The sequence below is a fragment of the Alosa alosa genome, chromosome 1 (assembly GCF_017589495.1).
Source record: "Alosa alosa isolate M-15738 ecotype Scorff River chromosome 1, AALO_Geno_1.1, whole genome shotgun sequence".
In the NCBI taxonomy this organism is placed as follows: domain Eukaryota; kingdom Metazoa; phylum Chordata; class Actinopteri; order Clupeiformes; family Clupeidae; genus Alosa; species Alosa alosa.
This window is the reverse complement of record NC_063189.1, coordinates 21,695,503-21,708,002: the sequence shown is the minus strand read 5'-3', so window position 1 is coordinate 21,708,002 and position 12,500 is coordinate 21,695,503. Positions and strand designations below refer to the sequence as shown.

The window sequence follows — 12,500 nt, the reverse complement described above, 5'->3', positions numbered from 1 at the left end:
GGGTGTGTATGTGCATGTGTATGTGTGTGTGTGTGTGTGTGTGTGTGTGTGTGTGTGCATGTGAGTGTGTGGGTGTGCGTGCGCGCTTGTACCCAGCACAGCCAACAGTGGGCGTAGTCTCTTGTTTGGCCAGTCTTTATCTCCCCCTCTCTCCGTCCCTCTCGGAGTTCTTCTTGTTGCAAAGACAATAATGTGTCAGCTGGCCGCTAGGTCTCCAGGTCTGTATTCAAGTGCTGTTTACAGCAGGACAGCGTGAGCTGCAGAGGGCTGTGTGCAGGCCGAGCCATTTCACTGCTCTCCCAGGAGGGACCAGAGAGCTCCCCTAAAGCCTCTCCAAACTCCAGAAATAAGTTTCCAAAAGGAAGGCTGGAGATGTGAGCAGACACAGAAGATGAGAGAGAGAGAGAGAGAGAGAGAGAGAGAGAAAGAGAGAGAGAGAGTATGGTAGAGGGAGCGGGAGGGATGAATTGCTGCTGCACTGATACACACACACACACACGCACATGCGCACACACACAAATCTCCTGCAAAATCATAGCCACTGGGCAGTACAACTCATCACAGCAAATCTGGATAAACACACAGCTATTCCCAGACACTGTCACAGCTTCTTCATTTACTTATGTTTTTAGAAAATGTAGACAGATAGAAAGATACACACACACACACACACACTTTCTAGAGTTATTACAGTCCCCAAGTACTCCTTTAAATAATTAAACTGCACCCAATTAAAACAGTGAGAAAAATTTCACTCTAATTTAACCAGCTCACATCACCACTGTCAACATCAGTCTGCTGGAAAGCTGTCCACACCACACAACCAAAACCACTGTCTTGTCCACAGACACAAACAACATAGCAGTGGTAATACTCATGATCATACTTATCAGGCACACCATGGGATAAAGACAACACAATCATGCCGAGCCCATACTGAGAGAAGTGCAGGGCTCTGTAGTGAGGGCTGATTCCTTGCCTTTCTTCGGCTGGTAGAACAAATTGGCCGGGTGGTTCTTTAGGAGCGGGGTGGCTCCGTGGGCATGTTAAAAATAGGAGCCCTTCAACCTGCCCCTGGGGCTGGCACCAGGCCAACACGAACAGTAAAGCAGCGACAAAACTCAACTCGAGACAGGATGAAAAAGAGACGCTGTGTCCATTATTCTCGGGTATATTGTAGTTTTATGGTCAAGACTGTATGTAAAAATCAGGGGAGTCTTATTGTTTTAAAGTGCTTGATGCATTTGATGTACAGTACAAATTGTACATAAGTAATAAAGGTAATTTGGTGTTAAATTCACCATGTGGTTTCCAGTCTGTCACAGAGTGCTTTCAACACACTAATAAATAATCAGAAAATTATTAAAAAGAATGTATTCATGAATTCTATGCAAATTCATTTTTTAAATACTTTTGATACAAAAAATATTTCAGATCAGATCTACAGAATGGAATTCTGTAATTTATTATATAATGGATCAGTACAACCAGACACTGCACGTCCATTACAATAGGCATGTTCCTTTCCCAATAGGTTGGATACAATTTGGAACAAGGTGTTAAGTCTACAATATGTGTACGCAATGTGTTAATGTGATCAGGTATGTATCATACTGTACGTGTACATGTGTGTGTGTGTGTGTGTGTGTGTGTGTGTGTGTGTGTGTGTCACAGAGGACCGCAGTATGGCCGTGAACAGGGTGGTGGTGGCGTGAGGTGCCCTAGGGGAGGGGAGGGGGGGCTGGCGACGCGGTGCGGCTCAGCTCAGAGCTCAGGGAGGTGGCGAGCCCCGGTGGCAGCTGCGGTGTTCCGGCCGCGTCAGGAGCTCAGGGCTCTAACAAGCAGCGGAATGGCGGTAATGTCCCCTCATTACCCCCGCACCAGGGGTGGTGACATCCTGACGCACAGACTATTGAAACAGCAGTTTCCCTTTTTACCAGCACTTCCCCTCAGGTCAGAGGAAAAAAGTGCCCAAAGAAAATGAGCAAAAAGAAAAAGCCAAGAAAGAAAAATAAGCCCCTGATTTTTAAAAGAAATCGGTTCCCCTCCTTTTTTCGTTTATTTATTTGTGTAACTCCGTTATCTAAGATCAGGGTCATTTAGCACTCAAAAATGTACACAATGGGTCATTTGGAGCTCAGTGTGAAAGTGCAAGACAAAACAAAGAAAGGTGACAATTTTCACTGAGGCCCTGAAAACAGAGCGCTTGCTCTGGCCCATTTTACTTTAGTTTGTTATTGTGGCATAGTGTTAAAAAAAAAATATCCCATTAACGCTGGAAAACAGAACAGCGGCAGGTCATCATACTGCTATCAGGCTTGAATGTGGTAATCTCTCCAAAGGACCTGTGTGAGCTTTCTGAAGCTAGCTAGGATCTTTGGAGATCAGAAACAAATCAATATGTCCCAAATGGATATAAGCCTTGCCAAACCGCAAACATTAAGGATATTCTCTGTCGTCATTAAGCTTCCTAGAGTTATAGTGGTTTTCTTTAATCTAGTTATATTAATTTCTCCAAAGAAAAATGATCTGAAGTTACAAAGGATCATATTTCATAACAATAAAACAAGCATTTAACCCTGTCAAGCTTGATAATAATTCCTACGTAAAAAAATAAACAACATTTTACTATTGTCACAAAAATAGATCCAAATGATTGACATGAGGGGAAAAAAATAAGTAGCAAGACTGTATCTAAGTGCCATTTCACAGTTTTGACAGCTGCTCTGAACGCCTTGCTGTATGAAAGGCATATCTGCAGAGTTGTGGCCGTGTTTACACAAGCAGGTCCCCTGCATGTAAGGCATACATACATACACATGGGTAAAAGTTTACTGTGGCCATGGGCCTGTTTGTGTGTGTGTTACGCGGTAGGAGTGTTAAGAGCTGGAGATGCCTGGTTTTGCCCCCTGAGGTCAGAGGGAGCTGGGTGGGGGTGGGGGGGTGGGGGGGTGGAGGGAGGTGGAGGGAGCTGGGTGGAGGGAGCTGGGTGGAGGGAGGTGGCGGGGGGGGGGGGGATGGAGGGAGTTGAATCATGGGAGATGCCTTGAGCGAGAGCAGCTACCTTTCACCACTCATCCCCTCTGATAAGAGCAGAGCAGATGGTCGCACATTTTTATCGTGCCTGAGCCCAAGGAACGCACGCAGCTCTCACAGGGGAGGGAGAGAGGGAGGGACGACCGGGCACACCGGCCACCACTGTCCCTGCAAGCGCCAGACACTGGACACAGAGAGGACAAGACCGTCTGCTTTGCCACTCCACACACAAAAATACAAACATACTCACAGAGACGCAGAATTACACACACAAACACACACAAACACACACAAACACACACACACACACACACACACACACACACACACACATTCAGAATGTCTCTCTCTTTCTTCCTCTCACCAACACACACACACACATTTTTCTCTGGAGACAAGCAAGCAGAGCTCCGTTTAGGCACTGCCCTCTTACCAAAGTGTGGTGCACAAATGTATTTCATGACTGCACCACCATATGTAAGCAGCCATGTCCTCCCCTTAGGACAGGCAGAGAGAGAGAGAGGGAGAGAGAGAGAGAGAGAAAAAGAGAGAGAGGGAGAGAGGGAGGGAGATCTGGGCCTGACCCTGTGAGTTTTGTGCACTCTGGCAGCTATTGATCAGCAGACTCGGCACAGCCAGGGGGACAGACAGACCCCGACGCCCACCGAGAGTCTCAGCAGCGGCCCCAGCAGACCCCACTCCCCGCTTAAAGGTCTCCCCCCCCCCCCCTCTCGCTCGGAGGAATAACAGTAAAGAAAACACACACTGGGGGAAGAAGAAGGGGCCTGAATAAAATCTAAACCAGATCAATATGCGTGAACTTCAGAGGTGTGTCGGCTTTAGGTGGTGATGGAGGGGAGGGGTTGTGTGTGTGTGTGCCCCCGGCAGCGCTATGGAACCTGCGCTTCACTCTGGCAGGGCTCCAGCACCATGGAACAAGGGAAACAATCCTCCACACACTGGGGGCCACTCTCCCCAGTCACAGCAACACACCAACTCTCTCATCACTCTCTTTCTCTCATTCACACACTCGCTATCATTCTATCACTCTATCATCACTCTATTGCTTCTCTACCTGATCATGTCCCTCTTTCTCTCGCCACCAAAGCAAATGACAAAAAAAGGACCCAACATGTAAATGACAAATGTTCATGGACAGAGATACAGGATGATGCCATAGAAAAGAATGCTTCAAAAGAAATAAAAATAATATTTAAACTGAATTTCAAGAAGCTCAAGAAGAGAAGATATAAAGTATGTCATGTATCGTATACAACCAGGAGGGAAAATAATTTGTATACATCTTCAATCCAAACACAATGAGAGAATGCATCGATGGCACTCCAGAGCATTTGATCTTAATATTCCAGCACTGACTTGCAAATAGGGAGATAGAGGGAATTAAATCATGAATATTAAAAGCGACTTGAAATGGAAACTGCTACAAACCACACTGACAAATGGTTTTTAAACGCCATAACCACTGCAAATTAATTCAAATTCTGATTATGGAATCATACAAATTAAAACATTAATTTTTACTGTAAAATAAACGGCAAAGATTGTAACCTAAAAAATGTCTTAAATCTCCATGGCTCTAAGCAAATAATAGCTGTACACTCCACAAATCAAAGGATAGCAGAGTTACTGATACAAGCACAAAAACCGCACCAATAAAATTTGGCCAGAAAATAAACAGTAATCGTCACACACACACACACACACACACACACACACACACACACTGTAAAACAATAGCCCATCTCCACAGGTAGTGTCTCGTAGTCACCGCACCCCAGCCGCAGTGCCCTGTGGGTGGCCTCACTGACACCTCTCTGCCTCTGCCCTTTCCCACACCCACAACATCACCACCACCACCACCACCACCACCGCCGCAAGAAGAGCCCGCGTCAGCACGGCAGCAACTCACCCTGCCACAAACACACCAGCCAGGGTGACAAACCTCCCACACTCCCCATGCGCCGCCACAGGCGCTAGCCCTCGCCCCTTCTGGATGAAGACGAGATGAATAGGCGGAGAGAGTGGGGCAGCGGTGCTGAATTAGGAGCGTAAGCATCTCTGAGCCAGGTGAGATTAACCCCCCCCAGCAGGGTGCCGTTAATTAGCTGGGTCAGTAGTTAACAGAGCCCGGCTCCTCCCCGCCATAAGCCTGGGAACCAGTGGACACTCCTACAACAGGCAACACTGCCCGCCTGCATCTTGCCCAGATATCGAAAGACTCGGCGAGTCGTAAGGAAAGGTGCCTTGATAGCAGAAACTGTGACAGTCAAAATCAAAGCATTGCTGCCCCGTCCTAAAGTTCAGCTGGCAATCATCACAAAGCATTGTTAAATATCTTGTAATGACTACCTTTTGTGAGACTGAACTCTCCTCATTTTGCCTTTAACCTCTCTCCCTCTCCCTCTCTCCCTGCTCTGCCTCCTCTCTTTCTAGTCTCCTCCACTCCACCCGGTTCTTTGTGCTGCTGCCGACCAGGGCCAGCCAAAAGCCTCTTCAGCTAGCACCCGCACACACATGCTAAACACTGGAGGAAAGAGCAGCATAGACTTCACAAATAGCCATCAGACACTCTTACATATGCAAATAGTAATGCAAACACACCCATACACCTACACCTACACCTACACCTACACATACACATACACATACACATACACATACAGACATACATGCATTGCATATGCACATACACACTCACTCAGTCACAATACACATGAATAAATTCCATCTGCAAACATAAAGAGTCATTCACAGATCATCTCTCTCTGTGTGTGTGTGTCTGTCCCTCTCTCTCTATCTGTCTATGTATCTATCTGTGTGTCTATGTATCTATCTGAGTGTGTGTCTCTATCTGTCTCTCTATCTATCTATGTATCTATCTGCATGCATGTGTGTGTGTGTGTGTGTGTGTGTGTGTGTGTGTGTGTGTGTGTGTGTGTGTGTGTGTGTGTGTGTGTGTGTGGCGCAAGGCGGCAAGTATGGCATGCAATGCAAGTCGCATGTTTTTTCCTCACGCATCTGTGACTATTGTAATATCCAGATTAAGGGGCCGCTGGTCTGTATGGAAGAGAATGATATTAACTCAATTACAGAGTGAGAGAAAACAAACTCTGTCCCTGACAAATAGGCTTCCTCTGCCAAAGACGTGAAGCACTCATGTCTGCTTTTGATTTGCACACTGAACACAAGAGGATGGAAGTCAGACTGCAAGCAGAGAGCTGATGGACGTCTAATGGCAAATATAGAATTTGAACTGTAATCTGATCATCCCAGCATATTTTTCTCCTAATTACCCCACATCGTTCTATCATGCTATACTCATTTTCAGTTTAGGGGGGGGAAATATTTAACAAGTATTCTCCAAGTGACACTCATCCCATGCTTGTGCAAACAAACACACCAACACACAAAAGAAAAACACAAATAAAATCAATGGTTGGTAATGAAGGAGGCGTAAACCAATCTGTCTAAGACCTCTATGTATTGAATAAATACGGAGTCCAGCGGTTGCCTGGCCAGTCTGACAACTCTTATCAAGATTCTCTCTTTTTCTTCATCATGTCTCTCCCAAAATATATCAGATTCTATAGACCCTTTTATCATGGTCACATCTTAACTCTCTCTGACATTGCATTTTTATTTACAAATTTACAATCTTGTTTATATTTATGTAAAAATTATTCACATTTGTAAAACAAATTATTTTGATGTATTTCAAAATTAGGAATATTTTAACACATCCTAAGATAAACAGTAATCATTTTGAAATAGTGTTTGGATTAAAAAAAAATACTTAAAACAGGTGATACACTATTATTATTATTATTATTATTATTATTACTATTACTATTTCATAATAACTGTTTAATTCTACTGTTACTGCACTTGCTTTTCATTTTGACAAATCTGACATTTTAAAAAGTAGAACTACCGCCTGTTTTAAACAGTATACTGTGCCGGTGTTTTGAAAAGATGGCACCTTTTTTATCGACTGTACCTCGTCCAGGTCTCTGGCCATTGTAGCCATGCCACACTTCAAAGGAAACCGAGCGACAGCGACCTTATACAAGAGAAGAGGGATTATGAGCCAGGGAAAACAGAGGACTGTTCGGTGAACACCGACACCGATTTGAGGTCTGCCGGTGGTCTTTGCAGCTCCCACGTCTAAATTGCTGGGCCGCTGCTGAGAACGTATGCAGGCCTACCGTTTACGATGGGAACTTAATCCACACCCTTGCTTTGGAGAGCATAGTTAAATCAAATGACAAGCTTTAATGCTATTTTATGACGGAGAATTGCTCGTGATGGACCAATTATGAAGGTATATCACTTAACCTTAACGTGCTAAGGTCGATATTAATACCTAAATGTACCATAACAAAGTTGCTATACAGCTGTTTAGCACTCTGGCGTTGAGGATGTGAATATATTTTTTGTAGATCCAAAAGCAACAAATTTATATAACACAATCATTTCCTTTGTCATTTATAACCTAACAGCAGCTGCGTTGTGCAATGTCAAGGATCTGGTAGACAGACGACATTCCAATTAACACCTTACATTGCAGCTGACAGAAAAAAAAAATATTGCAGCAGATTTTGAATGAAGATGCTGACAAGGTCATGAAGGTGTAAGTTGTGAATTATCACAATTATTTAAAAGCTTTGATGTGAGATAACAGTGTCGCTATTCTGTTATAGTGTCAACACAGTTCTTGCGCAGTATCTATGACAGAACAATTTTAGAACAATAAAATTGCAATTTACCTTATTTTATATTTTTTATTATTAGTATTAATTCGGTTGAAGTTATATCGTTTACCCGATCAATTTGCAAACACTGAAGAATGAATAGCCCGAATAGAAAAACAGTCTTAAAGAATTTGAACATTAACCATAAACAAGTAGGCTCCTGATTTACTGGAGCATTCCAATTATTTTCCACATTATATTATATTTCAAATCATTCTTTAGGAAAAGTGTAAAAACGACTAACTGAATATTCGACTCAATAAGCACATTGCACAGGACCTCGTCTATCTTTTTTGTTTTAAATTATTTTACATGTAAACAATTTGATCGGAAATAAAGCTGTCAGTGTATCGATTATTTCCCATTTTAGTGTATGTCTTTAAAAATAAATCGAACGATTTTGCGATGTAAATGACATGTGTACTGAGCTTGAGACCAAAGCTGAAAGTTGTTCCAAAGAGTATGACTTCCAGAGATGCAACCACACAGTTGCTTTTGCAGCAGAGCACACAACCCATTGACGAACAATTCTCTCTGGGTTCATAAATGTACTATTTATCAAATAATTTGATTTACAACGCTTAGTCAACAACAAAATCAATACAATTTCCTTCTAACACACATTCATACAGAACAATCACTCTCGAATCAATTTTATTGAAATATTTTCCTCAATTAACGTACAAAAATACAGCCATAGCTCGTGTCACTCTACTTTAGGACGTGAATCAAAGAGCAGGAAAATAGATTTCAAACAACCGCAAAACGTTAATCTCTCTCAATACCCAAGGCGCAAAGAGCTCTGCAAACAGAAGTCATGATCGCTTAGATTCCAATAAAGCAGTCTGTCAAGCGCTTCTTGTGAGAATTTATGTCATGCCTACTAAACACGCGAGATGCCCTGTAAGTGCTGGGTGGAAGGATAAATAAAGGTGGGTCCCATAGCTGATTATATTGGAACAACGGTGCACATTTGTAGTGATGCAAGTGCCCGTCCCAACAGATGCCCCAACATACACCTGCGCAGATGCGATGTCGCGCGGGGAAGCTGCACACTCTAAGCGCAGAGTACCGGAGCTCAGTCAGATCGATGGATCGATAAACTTGACAACCCCCCATACAAATTCTCAGTTTCACATACTATCCCAGGATGTTCCAAGGTAAATCTAGAATGCACTTACAATTTGTGAAGCCGAGAATGTATAGTTGGTGGGAATTCATGGGGCACTTACAATAAAAACCGTATGCTACCTGAAGGACAGCTTACAGTGTCAGAAACAAGACACTAAATGTGTAGGCTACACATTGACAGCACCACTGACTTTTCTAGACATTTTGTTGCAAGCTGCACAACTTGGTAACATGGTAACTAAGGAAATGTATGTGTCTCAGTTTACCTCTATGCTGCGAACATATCACTTTCATAAAGAGCAAAAGAGTGGAAAAAAAACTTTCTCAACAAACTTGACCGAGTACATTGCGCAAGCAGGGCTGCTGCGGCCTGCGTGCGTGACATCTAGTGCATGGTACGGAGACACCGTCAGCGATGATTAATTGTAAGCGAACTGCCCCCTTCTAGAGCTCCTGCCCCTTGTTGGACGAACATGCTAAGGATGCCAAATTACGCCCACAAGCCCCCTCCCTTTACAGAAGGTATGCGTGTACATTCTACACTATACAAAACACGCTGAAACACAGCGTGGTATGACCGACAAATAGAGGAATGATGTTTTAACGTCTTTCTCTATACCCAGTCCAAGTGAATGCTTTTTTTCCTCGACCGTGGACTTAAACTAGCAATGTTACACTTTTCTGTTCTCAGCACATGAAGTCAATTACTGGAACCCGGAGGGTTTCTCTCCGTAACCCTTATCAGTTCGGGGTTACCCAAACATTACAACTACTTAATTTTGTGTACAAATTATACGTGTAAACCGATAACAAATACAGATATATTTCACTTGCAGTGTAAGTGAAACATTAGAATAGAATATTGCTATTTCCCTTAAAATATGTGTAGTAAATGTATATACACTGTGGTCTTTGTCCTAAATAAAAATACAGGAAATATTCTATGGAATAGAACCGGCCTATATTTCTCCTTCACTCTTGGAATGTACACAACCACACGTGCAGGCAGCGCACAAACACAGAAACACAGGCTGCAGTACTAGGCTATGCACAGACATTACAAAGCTGAATGAAATTTTTATATAAAAATGCTCTATGTTGTGAGGACGACAGACAATGACAATGCAAACAATCAGTGAAGAGATTAAATGAAGCATCTTTTGCCAGTCCTCAAAATCATTCCTAAATCAACATCAAGGCTAAAAACAAAACAACAAAAACACATCACCACCACCACCAACACCACTACACAGTACACACATACACACAGATGACAAAAACAGAAACAGACACATATCCACTGATGCAGTCTATCCAATCTCCCTCCAATCTCAGGAGGAGAGTGACAAAAGATGGGACAAATGAGAGCCAGGGACAGAGAGGTAACGCGGAGGGTCACTCACCTGCTGGGACATCCTGAAGAGGAGGTTGCTGTCAGTGCTCTGCTGCTGCCATGTCCCCATGAAGCCCGGCTCCACACTTGCCGGTCTGGTGCTGAACTGCATGGAGCTTTCGCCTGCGCCGCCGCCGCTGCTGCCGCTGCTGCCGCTGCTGCTGCTGGCTCTGGCCGTGGACTGACGTGCCCTCTCTGGCTCTTGCTCTCGCTCTCTCGACACCACACCGCCTCTCACATCCAACTCTGCCTCCCCGGACTGCCAGAGAAGAGGGGGGAGAAAGTGTGTGAAGCTCTGGGATGCTCAATAGGGAAAGGGGGGGGGGGGGTTGCCGGAGGAAGCTTGGATAGCCGGCCGGTTTTCTCTTTCAAATGTTTTCTCTATTTTTTTTCTCTCCCTCACTCGCTCTCTCTCTCTCTCTCTCCCTTGATTCTTCTTCTTCCTCTTCTTCTTCTTTTCTTCTTGGTCTTCCTCTCGTTCTTTTTCCCCCTTTCCTTTCTTGCTGTTCCCTTTTTCCCTCCTGAGATGGAGAGAGGGAGAAGGGAGAAGAGTAGAAGAGTAGAAGCCTCTTGGCTGCCAGTAGCTGAAGGAGAGCGTTGAGTTAATTCAGGAGCAAGCAGCGCACTGTATATTTCCTCTGGGGCATCTGGAGGGAGAGGGCAGGATGAGCCAGCCGTCGGAGGTAAGTGGGGAGGAGGAGGAGGAGGAGGAGGAGGAGGGGGATGGAGGGATGGAGGGGCAAGGGGGTTGTGTAGTGGAGGAGGAGAGAGAGAAAAAAGGGGGATGGCTATGATGTGGAGGAGCTGATGGAGGAGAGCAGAAGCTTTTTTTTTGTTTTGTTTTCAGTCGGCACCCCCCTTCCATATCTGTCAGTTACGCATTTTATGGGCTATCCTCCAAATACACACTCGCACACGCAAATACATATATATCTACATACATACACACTCACATACTTACATTCCTACCAAAAGTCACTTGCCAAACTCACCCATACTCAGAGAACTTCTGCCCTTTCAACCCCTCACACAAAATTCCTAAAAAAAAAAACATATAAAGCACTCCTCCAAATTCCCTCAAAATGATAAAAAAAACACCTTCTCTTAACTCAACTCAAAAGCCACCCCTCTGCAAACCTCACCAAAAAATGACAATAAGCACTGAAACAATGGAAAATCAGCTGTCTCTAAATTGTTACAATTAGCAAAATGCCATTTAATCAGCCATTCAAATTTAAAATGTTTCAAAATTTTGAAAAACCCACAATCACCAAAAAAACAAAAAAACAAAAAACACGGCTTTAACATGTACACTAATCTTGTTTAAATAAAGTTCTTTGCTTTCTCTTACCATTAATTGTCCAGTTCAGGTCTCCCTCCCAAGAATGTGGAGATCAGGTGAGGGAGTGTGTCACCTCTACACCGCCCCTCCTTTCTCTCTTTCTCTCTCTCCTTCTTCAATTTCTCTCTCTCTCCTTCACCCTCCCTCTCCCTCTTCTTCTCTCTCTCTCTACACCTCTCACTAGCCTTCCTCTCTCTCTCTCTCTCTCTGTGGGTGTTTTTCTCTTTCCTCCTCCACCACGCTGGTTCTCCTGTCTTCCTCCCGGAGAAAGTCCTCTATTCACCGCTACTGCTGAGTGAGAGTGAGGCTGAGTGAGCGAGAGTGCACGTGTGTGTGTGTGTGTGTGTGTGTTCACGCGCGTGCATCTGTGCGTGTGAGGCCAGCGAGGGGTCTGAGTCAACTGCTCCTCTCGTCTTGCCGGCACTCAATGACATGCTGCTCTCTCTCTCCCTCTCCCTCTCTCTCCCTCTCTCTCTTGCTCTCTTTGCACTGATCCACTCCCCTACTGGTGGCAGAGAGAGAGAGAGAGAGAGAGAGCAGGAGGGGAAGGGCTGTCCCTGCATTATTACCAGCACTACGCGCATCTCCACTCCAGTTCCTGAGGGACCCTGCCACACACACACACACACACACACACACACACACACACACACACAGCACTAAGTCTTTTATTAAAAAATGACACAGTCACTGCCTGTATCAATTCATGCAGATATCCATACAACCATATTAATGCACTATTAACTGACACTAACATAAACAACACATGGCTTACCTAAGCAACTATACAAAACATCATTTCAATTATGACTTTATATTAGTCATT

General features: G+C 44.2%; 1 protein-coding gene across 3 annotated transcripts in view; it reads right to left on the bottom strand.

The window, feature by feature from the left end:
* The window catches only part of bnc2 (basonuclin 2), a 164,327-nt gene that overhangs the window by 94,966 nt on the left and 56,861 nt on the right, over window positions 1–12,500 (bottom strand). For 2 of the 3 annotated variants that reach the window (XM_048263897.1, XM_048263926.1), the window contains exons 1-2: window positions 11,684–12,076; window positions 10,343–10,591 (exon numbers count right to left, since the gene is read on the bottom strand). In XM_048263897.1, the coding sequence (XP_048119854.1) occupies window positions 10,343–10,591; window positions 11,684–11,686 (252 nt within the window). In that variant the 5' untranslated portion in view covers window positions 11,687–12,076. Of the gene's footprint in view, window positions 1–10,342; window positions 10,592–11,683; window positions 12,077–12,500 lie in introns of those variants that run through there. The other variant, XM_048263907.1, reaches the window with a different exon arrangement.